The sequence below is a fragment of the Narcine bancroftii genome, chromosome 14 (assembly GCF_036971445.1).
Source record: "Narcine bancroftii isolate sNarBan1 chromosome 14, sNarBan1.hap1, whole genome shotgun sequence".
NCBI lineage: Eukaryota > Metazoa > Chordata > Chondrichthyes > Torpediniformes > Narcinidae > Narcine > Narcine bancroftii.
In genome coordinates, this window is record NC_091482.1 from 9,885,115 (window position 1) to 9,899,625 (window position 14,511).

The window sequence follows — 14,511 nt, forward strand, 5'->3', positions numbered from 1 at the left end:
ACTTGAAATAAGGGAAACTCTGTGGTGACCTGAAAGAAAGAGGTTATCACCTGGAAAACCCTGATAAGGCAAGCTTCTTCGGCAAGACCCCGACGTGGCTGATCAGAAGGAATCACTGTGTCCAGCGAACAACAAATCCCTCTCTGAAAACCGACAAGGACCTTCCTGAGTGGTAACCATTTATCTTTCAAGCACCATAGCCTCGTTAACTTTAGAAATGTTAAATTCTGTGCACGGTATAAGAATTACCTGCCACCAGTGAACTTGGAGGAGTGAGAAGGGAAATTGGACTGTGAACCAAAGAACTTTTCTGAACGTACACACACATTACATACACGTGCGCTTAGAATGAGAAGGGGGTTAAGTAAGCCAATAAAAGTAAGTTGAAGTTTGATCCTGTTTTCATGTTTAAAGCAACTTTTGTTTAAGTAACTATTTGTCTTGGTGAATATCTTGTTTATGGGTCTTCCGGTCTGTAACGAGTTGGTTATGGAAGATGACCAACACTGTCTTATTCAAGGTTGATCTTGACGGGATGGATTGAGGACCTGTCAGCCCCAAATTCTGCACGTTTTCATCTTTCCAAATCCAAAATTGAAGCCGTTTCTCATGAGCTCATTTGCCTATCTGCAACATCCCGGCCAAATCTGGAAGAGAGATTCAGGGGCGAGAATCACATGCCTCGTCCAGGAGGGGGGTGAGTGGAGGAGGTACTGCCCCAAACGTTTTCCTCGTGCATTTGGACGACAGCCCTGTCTCTGTTAACGCGTCTCGCTTGTTAACGGCGCCCAATCCCTTCTCGGGAGCATTAATTGGGTCCCCCCCGAAAGAGGGCGGCCTTCAAAAGCCGGTGTAGCCCATCCAGCCCGCTCTGCCCCCCCCCCCTCCTCTCTGCAGCGCTTCGAGATGGGGAGCTTGGTGATGTTTCTGTGGTTCTGGGGGAACGTCTTCAGGACGACGACGACCTCGGATGATCGCAGCCCCGTCTCGGTCCAATATTTTGACTACCCCGAGGAGATTAGCTGCTCGCCGGCTGGACTCAGGGTGCGGATCCGCAACGATTCCTTTCAGGGAATGTCGATTCGACTTTCAATCGTGGGTAAGTGGGGTGGGGGCCGAAGGGCGCTGTCAGTGGACTATGGCCCCAAAGTTGCCTCTCAGTGGACGACTTGGGTTCACCGAGACACTTAATCCTTCCTTCAACCTGTAAGTAACTGTTTCTAAACTCCTACAAGCCAATTCGCTACTTTATTTTCCTGCTTCCTTCACTTTGGCCCGGGGGCGCTGTCTGTCAGGAGTTTGCCTGGTGGGTGGGTCCCCTCCACTCTTCGAAAGCCTATGGAGGTTAATTAAGGAGTAGTCATGTCTGTGTTATTTTATTGAAAAAATACATTAAAATGTCTTCATTCCCCCCCCCCCCCCAGGACATTTGTCCACCAGGGAGGGGGAAATGTGTAAACCTGCCCAAACACAGCAGTGTCGTGGCTTGAAAACTTCTTCCCTTGGATTCGAGGGACCGAGTTGTTTCAAAGAATGGAACTTTGCAACAATTGCCGCGTGCAGGTTGTCCATTGAGAACCAGTCACCTGCACCTTGCCCTCGACTTCTTGTCTGGGCCGTAACTTTAATGGCCACCCCGCTGTGAATTATGACCTTGGGCAGAGTTTGCCAGCTGGGAGCAGCCACTTTGTAACCATGCCCAATGTTGACAACGGCGGTTGAGAGAGTGTCTGGAAGTGCATTCTTCTTTCTGCAGATGACTCTGGTGTGCCGAGAGACTTGCGTTCCCTGCACAGCAATTGCAGCTTTGCCACCATTCCAGAAGCCAATGGATCTCTGCTCTTCAGCACTCCATATGATGGATGCTACGTGCACGTGGTGGTGAGTGTGGGCGTGATCACTAACTTGGATGACAAAGTTTTTTCTGAAGGTTTGCTTCCTGAAAAAGAAATTGGGGACTATGATTCAAGCTGAATCACACAGGAAGTTGGAGAAACATTAAAGTAACTTTTATTGAATTGGGCACGATTAATCGCATAATGACGCTGGCACATTGCATTAGTTCAACTGACCTAAAAAAATGTCTTCCAGCTGATTTTCATTTGTACTCCGCATCTGATGCCTCAGTGTCCAGCAATGGTCGGCCGGCGTTGATGGATTCCAGTTGCCCTGATGCTGTTTTTTTTGTTCCATGGTCGCAACGTCCTGGTGGAACCTTTCACCGCGTTCACCCCTGATGTCGCCACGGTCCGCAGGGAAAAAGTCCAAGTGCGAAGGCGGAAAATGAATTTTCAATGACACGTTGCACCTCCTGGTTTTGGAGGCTTGAAGCATGTTGTCAATCAGCTGGATGTAGTTTGGTGCTCTGTCGTCGCCAAGAAAATTCTCTTTAAATCCATGCATGCCCAGGCCTAAGACCTCATTTTCGTAGTACTTGCACGGAGTGCATGCCCGGGCATGCATGGACTGACCAAACCGCTTGCTATCTGAATTTATTGTCCTGGAATTCAGTGTTTTCCAGCAGTATCATACTGCAAACATTCATATTGTAACCATCTTACAACATTACTATAAATAAAAATAACAGTGCACAAATAGACAATGTTTTTAGTTCTGATTATTCAGGAATCTGATGGCAGCGGGGAAGAAGCTCTTCTTGTGCTGCTGAGTGTTTGTCTTCAGGCTCCTGTACCATTTTTCTGATGGTAGCAGAATGAAGAGGGCATGGCCTGGGTGGTGGGGGTCTTTGAGGATAGAGGCTGCCTTTTTTAAAAAAAAAAGACCCCGGCCTCGTGTAGATGTCCTCGGTAAAGTGTGGTGCCTGTGATGTCACAGGCCAAATCAACAACCCTCTGCGGAGTTTATTCTTGTCCTGAGAGTTGGAGCCTCCATTACCAGGCAGTGATGCGGCCAGCCAGAATACTCTCCATGGTACACCTGTAGAGGTTTGAGGGTCTTCAGTGACACCCTCAGACACCTCAAAGTATAGTCATTGGTGAGCTGTCTTTGTGATTGCATCAGTGTGGAGGCTCCAGGCCAGATACTTGGAGGTGTTTGCACCCAGGAATTTGAAGTTCTTGACCCTCTCGATGAGGACCAAGTCGTGTTCCCATGAGTCCACAGTCTCCTTGGTTTTGCTGACATTAATTGCAAGGTTGTGGTTGCTTTGTGGGCAATGTATTAGTAGATTTAAAATGTGCAAGAAATCACAATGTTTTGTATTTTTTTTAAAAAAAGCATCTGTTAGGAAAATTTTAAGGTGATATTTGTGACCAGCAGCCCAAATTCCATAAAATACACCCAAAAGTGTCCAGGAAGCAAAATCCTCTGAATAATTTGTCAATTTGCTTGTATACAACTGAGTCTTGACACTAAGCCAGCTGTCTATCAACATTGTTAACCCCACCTAGAATAATACAGTGAGCATGGAACTGAGGATTGACGGAGTTGATGAATCGGAAAGGATCATTGTCATCGAGCGCATTCCTGTTGAGTGTTCCTTGCCATCAAAACTGATTCCTGTGACTGGTAAGTTTTAAATGCTAGCAATTAAAACAAGGATGACACAGACTTCATTGATCTTTGTATGTAATGTGGGGAAGTTTTTGTGTTGTGGGAATCTTGACTCCTAACTTTTTGACATTTTTAAAAAAAAAATAATCTTTTTTAAAAAAAAAACTTAAAAAAAAAAATAAAAAATTTACCAAGCTAGAGTTAATACTTCTAAGTGGGATTGCCAGTAAATGTTCCAATTGATCAAACCTATACACTAACCACAACTCCACTCAAATACATATTGATCAGTATCTGTTCTCCACAGATCTTTTCCCTGTAACAATATTTGGGACTTTCTGTAATTTCTTTGACAACTGCCCAGTCACTTGCTGTTACCGAAAACAAACCAATGCTCCCATTCCTACAGGTGCCACTCAAGGTGCGGTTACTCCAGCTGCTGTGAAGACGACCAGCGCAGCTCAGGGTGCGGTTACTCCAGCAGCTGTGAAGACGACCAGCGCTGCTGCGGGTGCGGTTACTCCAGCTGCCCTGAATATAACCAGTGCCGCTCCCAAAGAGGTTACTCTGGGTGCGGTTACTCCCCTTGTTGTGAAGACGAGCAGCGCCACTCCCAAAGAGGTTACTCCCCTTGCTGTGAAGACCAGCAGCTCCGCTACCAAAGAGGTTACTCCCCTTGCTGTGAAGACCAGCAGCTCCGCTACCAAAGAGGTTACTCCCCTTACTGTGAAGACGAACAGCACCGCTCCCAAGGAGGTTACTCTCCTTGCCGTGAAGACGAGCAGCGCCACTCCCGAAGGGGTTACTCGCCTTGCCGTGAAGACGAGCAGCACCGCTCCCGAAGGGGTTACTCGCCTTGCCGTGAAGACGAGCAGCGCCGCTCCCGAAGGGGTTACTCGTCTTGCCACGAAGACGAGCAGCGCCGCTCCCGAAGGGGTTACTCGTCTTGCCGCGAAGATGAGCAGCGCCACTCCCGAAGGGGTTACTCGCCATGCCGCGAAGACGAGCAGCGCCACTCCCAAGGAGGATACTCCGCTTGCCGCAAAGACGAGCAGCGCCGCTCCCGAAGGGGTTACTCGCCTTGCCGCGAAGACGAGCAGCGCCACTTCCGAAGGGGTTACTCGCCATGCCGCGAAGACGAGCAGCGCGACTCCCAAGGAGGATACTCCGCTTGCCGTGAAGACGAGCAGCGCCGCTCCCGAAGGGGTTACTCGCCTTGCCGCGAAGACTAGTAGCGCTGGTCCCGAAGGGGTTACTCGCCATGCCTTGAAGACGAGCAGCGCGGCTCCCAGAGAGGTTACTCCCCTTGCTGTGAAGACGAGCAGCGCCGCTCCCGATGCGGTTACTCGCCTTGCTGTGAAGACGAACAGCGCCGCTCCCGAAGAGGTTACTCCCCTTGCCCTGAAGACAAGCAGCACTGCTCCCGAAGAGATTACTCCCCTTGCCGTGAAGACGAGCAGTACCACTTCCGAAGAGGTTACTCGCCTTGCCGCGAAGACGAGCAGCGCCGCTCCCGAAGGGGTTACTCGCCTTGCCGCGAAGACGAGCAGCGCCGCTCCCGAAGGGGTTACTCGCCTTGCCGCGAAGACGAGCAGCGCCGCTCCCGAAGGGGTTACTCGCCTTGCCGCGAAGACGAGCAGCGCCGCTCCCGAAGGGGTTACTCGCCTTGCCGCGAAGACGAGCAGCGCCGCTCACGAAGGGGTTACTCGCCTTGCCGCGAAGACGAGCAGCGCCGCTCCCGAAGGGGTTACTCGCCTTGCCGCGAAGACGAGCAGCGCCGCTCCCGAAGGGGTTACTCGCCTTGCCGCGAAGACGAGCAGCGCCGCTCCCGAAGGGGTTACTCGCCTTGCCGCGAAGACGAGCAGCGCCGCTCCCGAAGGGGTTACTCGCCATGCCGCGAAGACGAGCAGCGCCGCTCCCAAGGAGGTTACTCCCCTTGCTGCGAAGACGAGCAGCGCCGCGCCCAAGGAGGTTACTCCCCTTGCCGTGAAGACGAGCAGCGCCACTCCCAAGGAGGATACTCCGCTTGCCGTGAAGACGAGAAGCGCCGCTCCCAAGGAGGTTACTCGCCTTGTCGTGAAGACGAGCAGCGCGGCTCCCAGAGAGGTTACTCCCCTTGCTGTGAAGACGAGCAGCGCCGCTCCCGATGCGGTTACTCACCTTGCTGTGAAGACGAACAGCGCCGCTCCCGAAGAGGTTACTCCCCTTGCCCTGAAGACAAGCAGCACTGCTCCCGAAGAGATTACTCCCCTTGCCGTGAAGACGAGCAGTACCACATCCGAAGAGGTTACTCGACTTGCCGTGAAGACAAGCAGCGCCGCTCCCGAAGAGATGACTCACCTTGCCGTGAAGACGAGCAGCGCCGCTCCCAAAGAAGTTAATCACCTTGCCGTGAAGACGAGCAGCGCCGCTCCCAAAGGAGTTACTCGCCTTGCCATGAATACGAGCAGTGCCGCTCCTGAAGGGGTTACTCGCCTTGCCGTGAAGTCGAGCAGCATCGCTCCCGAAGAGATTACTCCCCTTGCCGTGAAGACGAGCAGTGCCGTTCCCAAAGAGGTTTATCGACTTGCCGTGAAGACGAGCAGCGCCGCTCCCAAAGAGGTTACTCGCCTTGCCGTGAAGACGAGCAGCGCCGCTCCCAAAGAGGTTACTCGCCTTGCCGTGAAGACGAGCAGCGCCGCTCCCAAAGAAGTTACTCGACTTGCCATGAAGACGAGCAGCGCCACTCCCAAAGAGGTGACTCACCTTGCCGTGAAGACGAGCAGCGCCGCTCCCAAAGAGCTCACTCATTTTACCGTGAAGACGAGCAGCGCCGCTCCCGAAGTGATTACCCGCCTTGCCTTGAAGACGAGCAGCGCCGCTCCCAAAGGTGTAACTCGCCTTGCTGTGAATACGAGCAGTGCCGCTCCTGAAGGGGTTACTCGCCTTGCCGTGAAGGCGAGCAGCACCGCTCCCGAAGAGATTACTCCCCTTGCCGTGAAGACGAGCAGTGCCGTTCCCAAAGAGGTTACTCGACTTGCCGTGAAGGCGAGCAGCACCGCTCCCGAAGAGATTACTCCCCTTGCCGTGAAGACGAGCAGTGCCGTTCCCAAAGAGGTTACTCGACTTGCCGTGAAGACGAGCAGCGCCGCTCCCAAAGAGGTTACTCGCCTTGCCGTGAAGACGAGCAGCGTCGCTCCCAAAGAGGTTACTCGACTTGCCGTGAAGACGAGCAGCGCCGCTCCCAAAGAGGTTACTCGCCTTGCCGTGAAGACGAGCAGCGCCGCTCCCAAAGAGGTTACTCGACTTGCCGTGAAGACGAGCAGCGCCGTTCCCAAAGAGGTGACTCACCTTGCCGTGAAGACGAGCAGCGCCGCTCCCAAAGAGGTTACTCGCCTTGCCGTGAAGACGAGCAGCGTCGCTCCCAAAGAGGTTACTCGACTTGCCGTGAAGACGAGCAGCGCCGCTCCCAAAGAGGTGACTCGCCTTGCCGTGAAGACGAGCAGCGCCGCTCCCGCAGGGGTTACTCGCCTTGCCGTGAAGACGAGCAGCGCCGCTCCTGCAGGGGTTACTCGCCTTGCCGTGAAGACGAGCAGCGCCGCTCCCGCAGGGGTTACTCGCCTTGCCGTGAAGACGAGCAGCGCCGCTCCCGCAGGGGTTACTCGCCTTGCCGTGAAGACGAGCAGCGCCGCTCCCAAAGAGGTGACTCACCTTGCCGTGAAGACGAGCAGCGCCGCTCCCAAAGAGTTTACTCCCTTTACCGTGAAGACGAGCAGCGCCGCTCCCAAAGAAGTTAATCACCTTGCCGTGAAGACGAGCAGCGCCGCTCCCGCAGGGGTTACTCGCCTTGCCGTGAAGACGAGCAGCGCCGCTCCCGCAGGGGTTACTCGCCTTGCCGTGAAGACGAGCAGCGCCGCTCCCAAAGAGGTGACTCACCTTGCCGTGAAGACGAGCAGCGCCGCTCCCAAAGAGTTTACTCCCTTTACCGTGAAGACGAGCAGCGCCGCTCCCAAAGAAGTTAATCACCTTGCCGTGAAGACGAGCAGCGCCGCTCCCGCAGGGGTTACTCGCCTTGCCGTGAAGACGAGCAGCGCCGCTCCCGCAGGGGTTACTCGCCTTGCCGTGAAGACGAGCAGCGCCGCTCCCGCAGGGGTTACTCGCCTTGCCGTGAAGACGAGCAGCGCCGCTCCCGCAGGGGTAACTCGCCTTGCCGTGAGGACGAGCAGCGCCGCTCCCGCAGGGGTAACACGCCTTGCCGTGAGGACGAGCAGCGCCGCTCCCGCAGGGGTTACTCGCCTTGCCGTGAGGACGAGCAGCGCCGCTCCCGCAGGGGTTACTCGCCTTGCCGTGAGGACGAGCAGCGCCGCTCCCGCAGGGGTTACTCGCCTTGCCGTGAGGACGAGCAGCGCCGCTCCCGCAGGGGTTACTCGCCTTGCCGTGAGGACGAGCAGCGCCGCTCCCGCAGGGGTTACTCGCCTTGCCGTGAGGACGAGCAGCGCCGCTCCCGCAGGGGTTACTCGCCTTGCCGTGAAGACGAGCAGCGCCGCTCCCGCAGGGGTTACTCGCCTTGCCGTGAAGACGAGCAGCGCCGCTCCCGCAGGGGTTACTCGCCTTGCCGTGAAGACGAGCAGCGCCGCTCCCGCAGGGGTTACTCGCCTTGCCGTGAAGACGAGCAGCGCCGCTCCCGCAGGGGTTACTCGCCTTGCCGTGAAGACGAGCAGTGCTGTTCCAGGTGTGGTCACTCCATCTGCCTTGAAAACTACAGGTGTCGCTCCGGGTGCGGTTATTTCAACTGCTGTGAGGACGATCGGTGCCGCTCCGGGTGTGGTTACTTCTGCTGCTGCGATGACTATATGCACTCCTTCAGGCCAAAGATTTATTGCAGGTAAGATGGTGCAAATGGTAGCTTGATCCTAACAGCAGTTTCCATTGCCTAAGGAAAGGGCTCATTTCGTGCATATGTGCACACTGCAGCTGTGATGCAAGAAAATAAACATGAAATAAATCATGCCACCAAATGTCGGCTTCCAAGATATTTGTGGTGAAGTCTGAGCTAACTGTGCCATCTTGAAGCTCTTCTGGGGAATGCCTTATGGCCACTGCTGGTTTTCCCTAGCTATGTCCATTAGCTGCACATCTATTCTTTGTGTGACCATCTTGATCCTAGGTTTTGCACAGGAGAATTGTCTAAAGCTTTTGGTGAAACCAGCTCTCAAATATTGCAGAATTATTATTTACATTGATTTAATACGGCCTTAGCTGGTTCTTGGTATTAATTTTTGCCTCCATTGCAGATAAAACAGCAATATGTGCTGTCAGTGCCAAAGATCGTGTGCTGTGTGGAAGTATATTTCTGGGTGAGAAGGCGTGCAATGCTAAAGGATGCTGCTACGATCCAGAAAATAAAGGAGCTCCTTGCTTTTATGGAAAGACTAGTAAGTTTAATTTTGACCAGCTGTATTTGACGGCATACATTCCCCCCCCCCCCCCCCCCCCAAAAAATTGCCCAAAAAAACCACTCTGGGTCTTGTATGTGAAGGTAACTTTATTGGAGAGCATGATATTGCTGCCTGGCTCTGGTATCAGAGGAATGTCCTGCTGTCGGCCTGGTATTGCTGCCAGAGCCCCGTAGTGGGGATGGAAGGACCTGCACAAAAACGTGGATCTGATTACCTGCAAATACACTAAAACGTGTACTTTATATTTAAAAAAAAATGTTTAGTTCTTAATAGTCCCTGCTGAAGTGGGGAGGGGAGTCTTGTATGCTGTTAAATGCAGTACTTATTCAAAGTTTCTACCATTAAAGCAAATTAATGGGGAATAAACATTTTTAATGCAATCTCCACAGTGGCTGCCCCCAAAGAAAGCTGTTCAAAACATGCTGCTGCTTGCAATATTTGCTAACGCTCAATAACTCCATTCTATTCTCAGCTTATATTGACTGCACAAGCAAAGGTCTATTTACAATCGTAGTCCCCAGGGTTGCCACCGTGCCTTCACTTGATCTTGGTTCCATCACGTTGGCAAACAACACAAGTTTTGGGTGTTCTCCCAAAATCAGGACGACTGAATTTGTTGTCTTTAGCTTTCCCCTCAATGCCTGTGGGAGTGTGAAAACTGTAAGTTCCCTCTTGTTCTTCTCTAAGGTGGTGGGGGGGGGGGGTGGGGGGTGGTAGGGTTGCATGCTAGCAGAAATTCACAGCTTTGCCTTGTAGGTGACTGGACAAAACATTACTTACCAAGTGGATATAGTGGCAAAAAGGAACATCCAGAAGGGAACTCGTGGCTCTATAACCAGAGACAGTACTTTCAGGTGAGCGGGCGACTTGCATTGGATCAGATTGAACTTCCAGTTTCCCTTGCTGACCTGAATTCCATGTCTATGCAGAAATATGTTTGGAGCATTATATTGGTCTTGTTGCATCTAAAGTTTCAAATCGTCCTTCCCGTCGTAACTACTGACCGGGTGCAACCTTTGGATCATCCATCTATGTTCAGGAAATCTTACTAATACTGGTATTTAAAAAAAAAACTCTCCATTTGAAGAGCATGAATCTCCTCTCAAACCCAACTTGTGGAGAGCACAAGTTTATCACCTTTAACTTGACTCGTTTCTTTAAAATTGACTCTTCCCCCCCCCCCCCCCCCTTCACCATTCTTATTGGCTAAGGCTTGTATGCACTTTCCAAGAAAGTTGAGATCAAACACTCATGCTGTTTTCACAGGTTGCATGTGAAGTGCTATTTGAACAGGAGCAAGAGCATTCCTTTATCTCTGAGGGTGAACACTCCTTCCCCTCCATCTCCTGTGATACATGGTGGTGGACTCTATTTGGCAATGAGGATAGCTAAAGGTAATTGGTTTAACATGATGTCGATTGTCGGTGTGCTTCTGGTATACTGGTTCTGATCTAATCTGCTTCCACAGACCAGTCCTACGGTACCTGGTTTGCTGATGGAGACTACCCATTGAGGAGATACCTTAGAGAGCCATTGTACATAGAAGTGCGCCTTCTCCACAGGCTGGATGGCAATATTGAACTAGCGTTGAATGACTGTTGGGCAACCCAAACACAGGACCCTCATCTTGGCAAACAATGGAGCATTCTTGTTAATGGGCAAGTACTTTTCCCTTTCCATTCACCTGACTTGGATGTACTTGCTGACAGAGGCTTCTATTAGCTATGGTACAGTAAACCCCTGAGCAACTGGCAAAAAGAGAAAAACAAGTTTTATAAAAAAAAAACATTTAAAAAAAAATGGATGTTTAAAATTGTTAAATGTTCTTTGAAATAACACAAACATTCAACCAGCGGATGCCTTAGTCGTGCTTTGTTCGTAGCAGCTGTTTGAATAAAGTTGTGTGAAACGGCAATGGCGTCGCCCAAGATGAAGAGCTGGTTGATGTGGCTTGCTGTTGGGGTAACTCTCTTAAATTGTCTCCTTATCTCTGCTTTGTAAGAGTTTTCCTGGCCAGAGGCTTTATCTGTGAACTTGGAGAAGGGATTTGTTCATCTATAATACTGTTCGAGCTCTCTGTAAAGGGAAGAAACCTGTAGTTGAATGTTTTTTAAAGAATATGACTGAAAATAAGTTTGTATATTCATGCAAGCAAAGCTTGTTCAGTGCATGTACAATCTAGTATCTTTGTCTTCTGTTGGTTCTTAATGTAGGCGTATTAGACATCATAAGGGAGCAACTGGAAAATACACTTATCTGACATCTACCAATCCCCATAGATGTCAGATACCAGGGTTGTACTGTGTATGGCTTTTAGATTGATTTGGCTTTTATTCTAATTTACTTTCACACTATTAATTTGACATCCTAAAATAGCAACAATACTCAGAGCAAGGACGTGAAAGCTGTTGTCTTTTCCTGCAGGTGTCCATATTATGGGGACAACTACCTGACCCAACTACACAAGGTCAACACAACTCCCACAATGGTGTTTCCAAAGCATCACAAATGGTTTGAAGTGAAAACATTCCAATTCTGGGATCGGAGAACGCGAGCAATTTTGAGTGGCAAGGTTTGGACTGGTTTTGCACACAACTACTCATAACACAACTTGACACGTGCTACTCGATGTGATTTTTGTTATTTCTGTTATTTCTAGGTTTATTTCCACTGCAGTGCCTCGGTATGCCCCTTGTCTGAGGAGTGTGCAGCGACCTGCAATGCTGGGAAAAGTAAGCATCTAATTAATGATTTCACTTGTGGCTGAGGGGTGAAGACATAGTTTTGTCTTGAAACTGTGCTGAATCTACCCTGGCCTTACTCACCCTGCCCTTACTCACTGAGCAAATAGCTGTACCAGATTTTGCTGGTTAAACACTTGGCAGCGCTCCCACTTGATTGTAACACTGGGCTGAATTGCTTTAACAGGCTAGCAGAAATTTGTTAACGTGAAAAATTTTTCTCATTTGACAGGAGAAGTCAGAAATTCAAATGTTCACATGTCGATGGAAGCTCTTGACCAAGGGCTAGTGACTTTGGAGAAGCCCATAATCTTCTTTCCTGAGGAAACTGGTGTTGTAGACTCTTCTCAAGCAAATGGTATGAAATATTTCATCTAATCACTAACCATGTATGCAAGTTTACTCTAGAATACAATGACACGGTGGCACAGTTGGTGCAATGCTGTTAGTGCCAGGGACCAGGGTTCGAATCTGGTGCTGTCTAAGGAGTTTGTATGTTCTGTGTCTGCATGGGATTCCTTGGGGTGCTCTGGTTTCCTCACACCTTCAAAATGTGTCAGGACTGTAGGTTAATTAGTATAATTGGGCACCACTGGCTCATGGGCCAGAAGGGCCTGTTGATGTGCTGTTTAAACATCTAGAACTGGTAGCACATCTATTTGTGTGTTCGATTCAGCAAGCAAGTCTCAAGTAGTGTTGCTGTAGTTTGGGTAGAAGGCAGTTTATTGTAAGTGTCAAACTAATTAAAATGTTGTGCACTTTGTGACCATGTAAGATTTGAGGGTAGAATTTTTGCCATATCTGTTTCATTGAGAGCAAGTTGACTATAATTGGATTATAACCTCCATCCTGATGCTCTGTAGCTTTAAGAATTGCAAAGGTAGCCACGTCAAGTGAGATCTTGTGCACAAAGCCTGCATTAAGCTCCAAAGATCTGAACTAAATCGGAGAACTCTTATCAAGATTTTAGTTTTAAAATCAAAATATCAACAAAACCCTGCCTGGAGGTTAGCTGAAATCTTGGTGATCTGTGTTGTTTACTTTAGCAGTAGCCTTGGTGGTTCTTAAAGCAACTTGGTAACTGCCTTGAACAAAGATTTATCATTGAATTATAAAACAATTGTGGAATTTGACCTTCTTTAAATCTCATTGCAGAAAATGTAGCTGATAACATCCTCCTTTCTGCAGCTGTGGCGTCTCTTGCATTGGCTTTAATCACTGGACTTGTTTTGTGTTGGAACTGTAAACAAATGCACAAATCGTAGTTTAATAAGGTTTGTATTCTAATGTGCAACAAGTTTGAGCCCCTTCAGTTTGATTTGTGGAGCAGTGTGAAGTTGCTTTCAGAATGAACGGACACCACCCTGTCTGGCTTTGCCATGAATGAAGTGCCAGTGCTAATTAGCTTTGTCTGTAGCTACACTGGTATTTAAATTGTATATTTTATGATGTGATTATCTATTTCTAAGATGAGTATACTTTTGGGGCTGTGGATTGTACAGAATGTACAATAAACAAAATAAATCCTCAACATACTGTTTGGCTGAAAGTATTTGCATCTTGCTAAGAATTCGGATCTATAATCTGGATTGAAGTTGAAGCTTCATGTGTTGCAATAGAGCAATTTATTTTATGTAATCAATATTTTGTGATGTCGAGTACAATATTGAATTTCCACTAAGTTGTACTGCTGGAAGCTTGAGTACAAGAGGTGCTAGCTAGGGTTGCGCTCAAATTGCATTCTTTCAACTCCAGTGGAAGCATTTTAAATGGAGTCAGCTTTTTCAATTTCCTCCACTAAAGTTGAATGTAAATACTTTATTGAACAATACTTCGACTTTTATTTGACCTTTACCAGCTCGTCTGACCTGCTACCACCAGAACATTTGGGTGAGCTTAGTGGTTAGTGCGGCGCTGTTGAGAGTGACAGAGACCCAGGCTTGAATCTGCTGCTGTCTGTAAAGGAGTTTGTATGTTCTCCCTGTGCCTGCCTGGGTTTCCTCTGGGTGCTCTGGTTTCTTGCCACCCTTCAAAATGTACAGGAGTTGTACCCAATTGGGCAGAATTAGGACAGCATGGGCTTGTGGGACTAAATTGTAATGGTGGGCTTCAACTCTTGTCATGTGTGGCAGTTGAAGCACCTCTGCTTTGGAGATTAGCTGCAATGTGCAGCTCATGAGTTAAGTAAATATCTGCACATGGGGGAGAACAGATGGTTTGATTGGTGATGAGCAGCAGCTGTGCTCATTTCTGACCTTGGGGGTATGAGTTTGGACTACATTCCCTCCACGTGCTTGGGAAAACAGCAAAATGGTTGGTAGGTTAATTGCTTAGTAAATTTACCCCATTGTAGCTGAGTGGTTATAGGTTTTAATGGAATTAATTCAAATTTAGTGTAAATAAGTGGCTCGTGCAGGCTCTGGTCTGAAGAGCTTGCTCCTATAACTGAACCAAGCTCTGAATTTAGCACTGCAAACCAACCACTGACCACCAGATGATGCCAGATCACCATCTTAGTTAGTGTGGCACTGGACTTTGGAAATTAAATTTTTAATAATTTGGTAAAGATCTTCCATTCCAAAATTGTCTTGCTTCTCCTATTTGATTTGGAGGGGTGTTTGGAATACATCAAAGTTCTCCATTTTAGTAGGAAGTTTGACACTGTTGCATTAACATTCCTTAAATTTTAAATTTAGACCTACAAGTATACTGTTGAGGGGTATAAGCCTTGGCATTCAGGTCTCTGGCACAGTCTGGAGCTGTGGCTGGGTGGGGGAGGAAGAGGTGAGCTGTAGCAATGGGGGATTCCATAGTTGGAA

General features: G+C 49.2%; 1 protein-coding gene across 1 annotated transcript; it reads left to right on the top strand.

The window, feature by feature from the left end:
* Positions 1-906: 906 nt before the first annotated feature.
* Positions 907-13,172, top strand: LOC138749312 (zona pellucida sperm-binding protein 4-like). The gene is made up of 12 exons (XM_069910529.1): positions 907-1,099; positions 1,757-1,881; positions 3,411-3,528; positions 8,787-8,927; positions 9,424-9,611; positions 9,708-9,805; positions 10,218-10,345; positions 10,420-10,609; positions 11,376-11,523; positions 11,611-11,683; positions 11,925-12,050; positions 12,848-13,172. Exons 1-12 carry the CDS (start codon positions 907-909, stop codon positions 12,955-12,957), a joined length of 1,638 nt encoding a protein of 545 aa, XP_069766630.1. The 3' UTR covers positions 12,958-13,172.
* Positions 13,173-14,511: the final 1,339 nt, after the last annotated feature.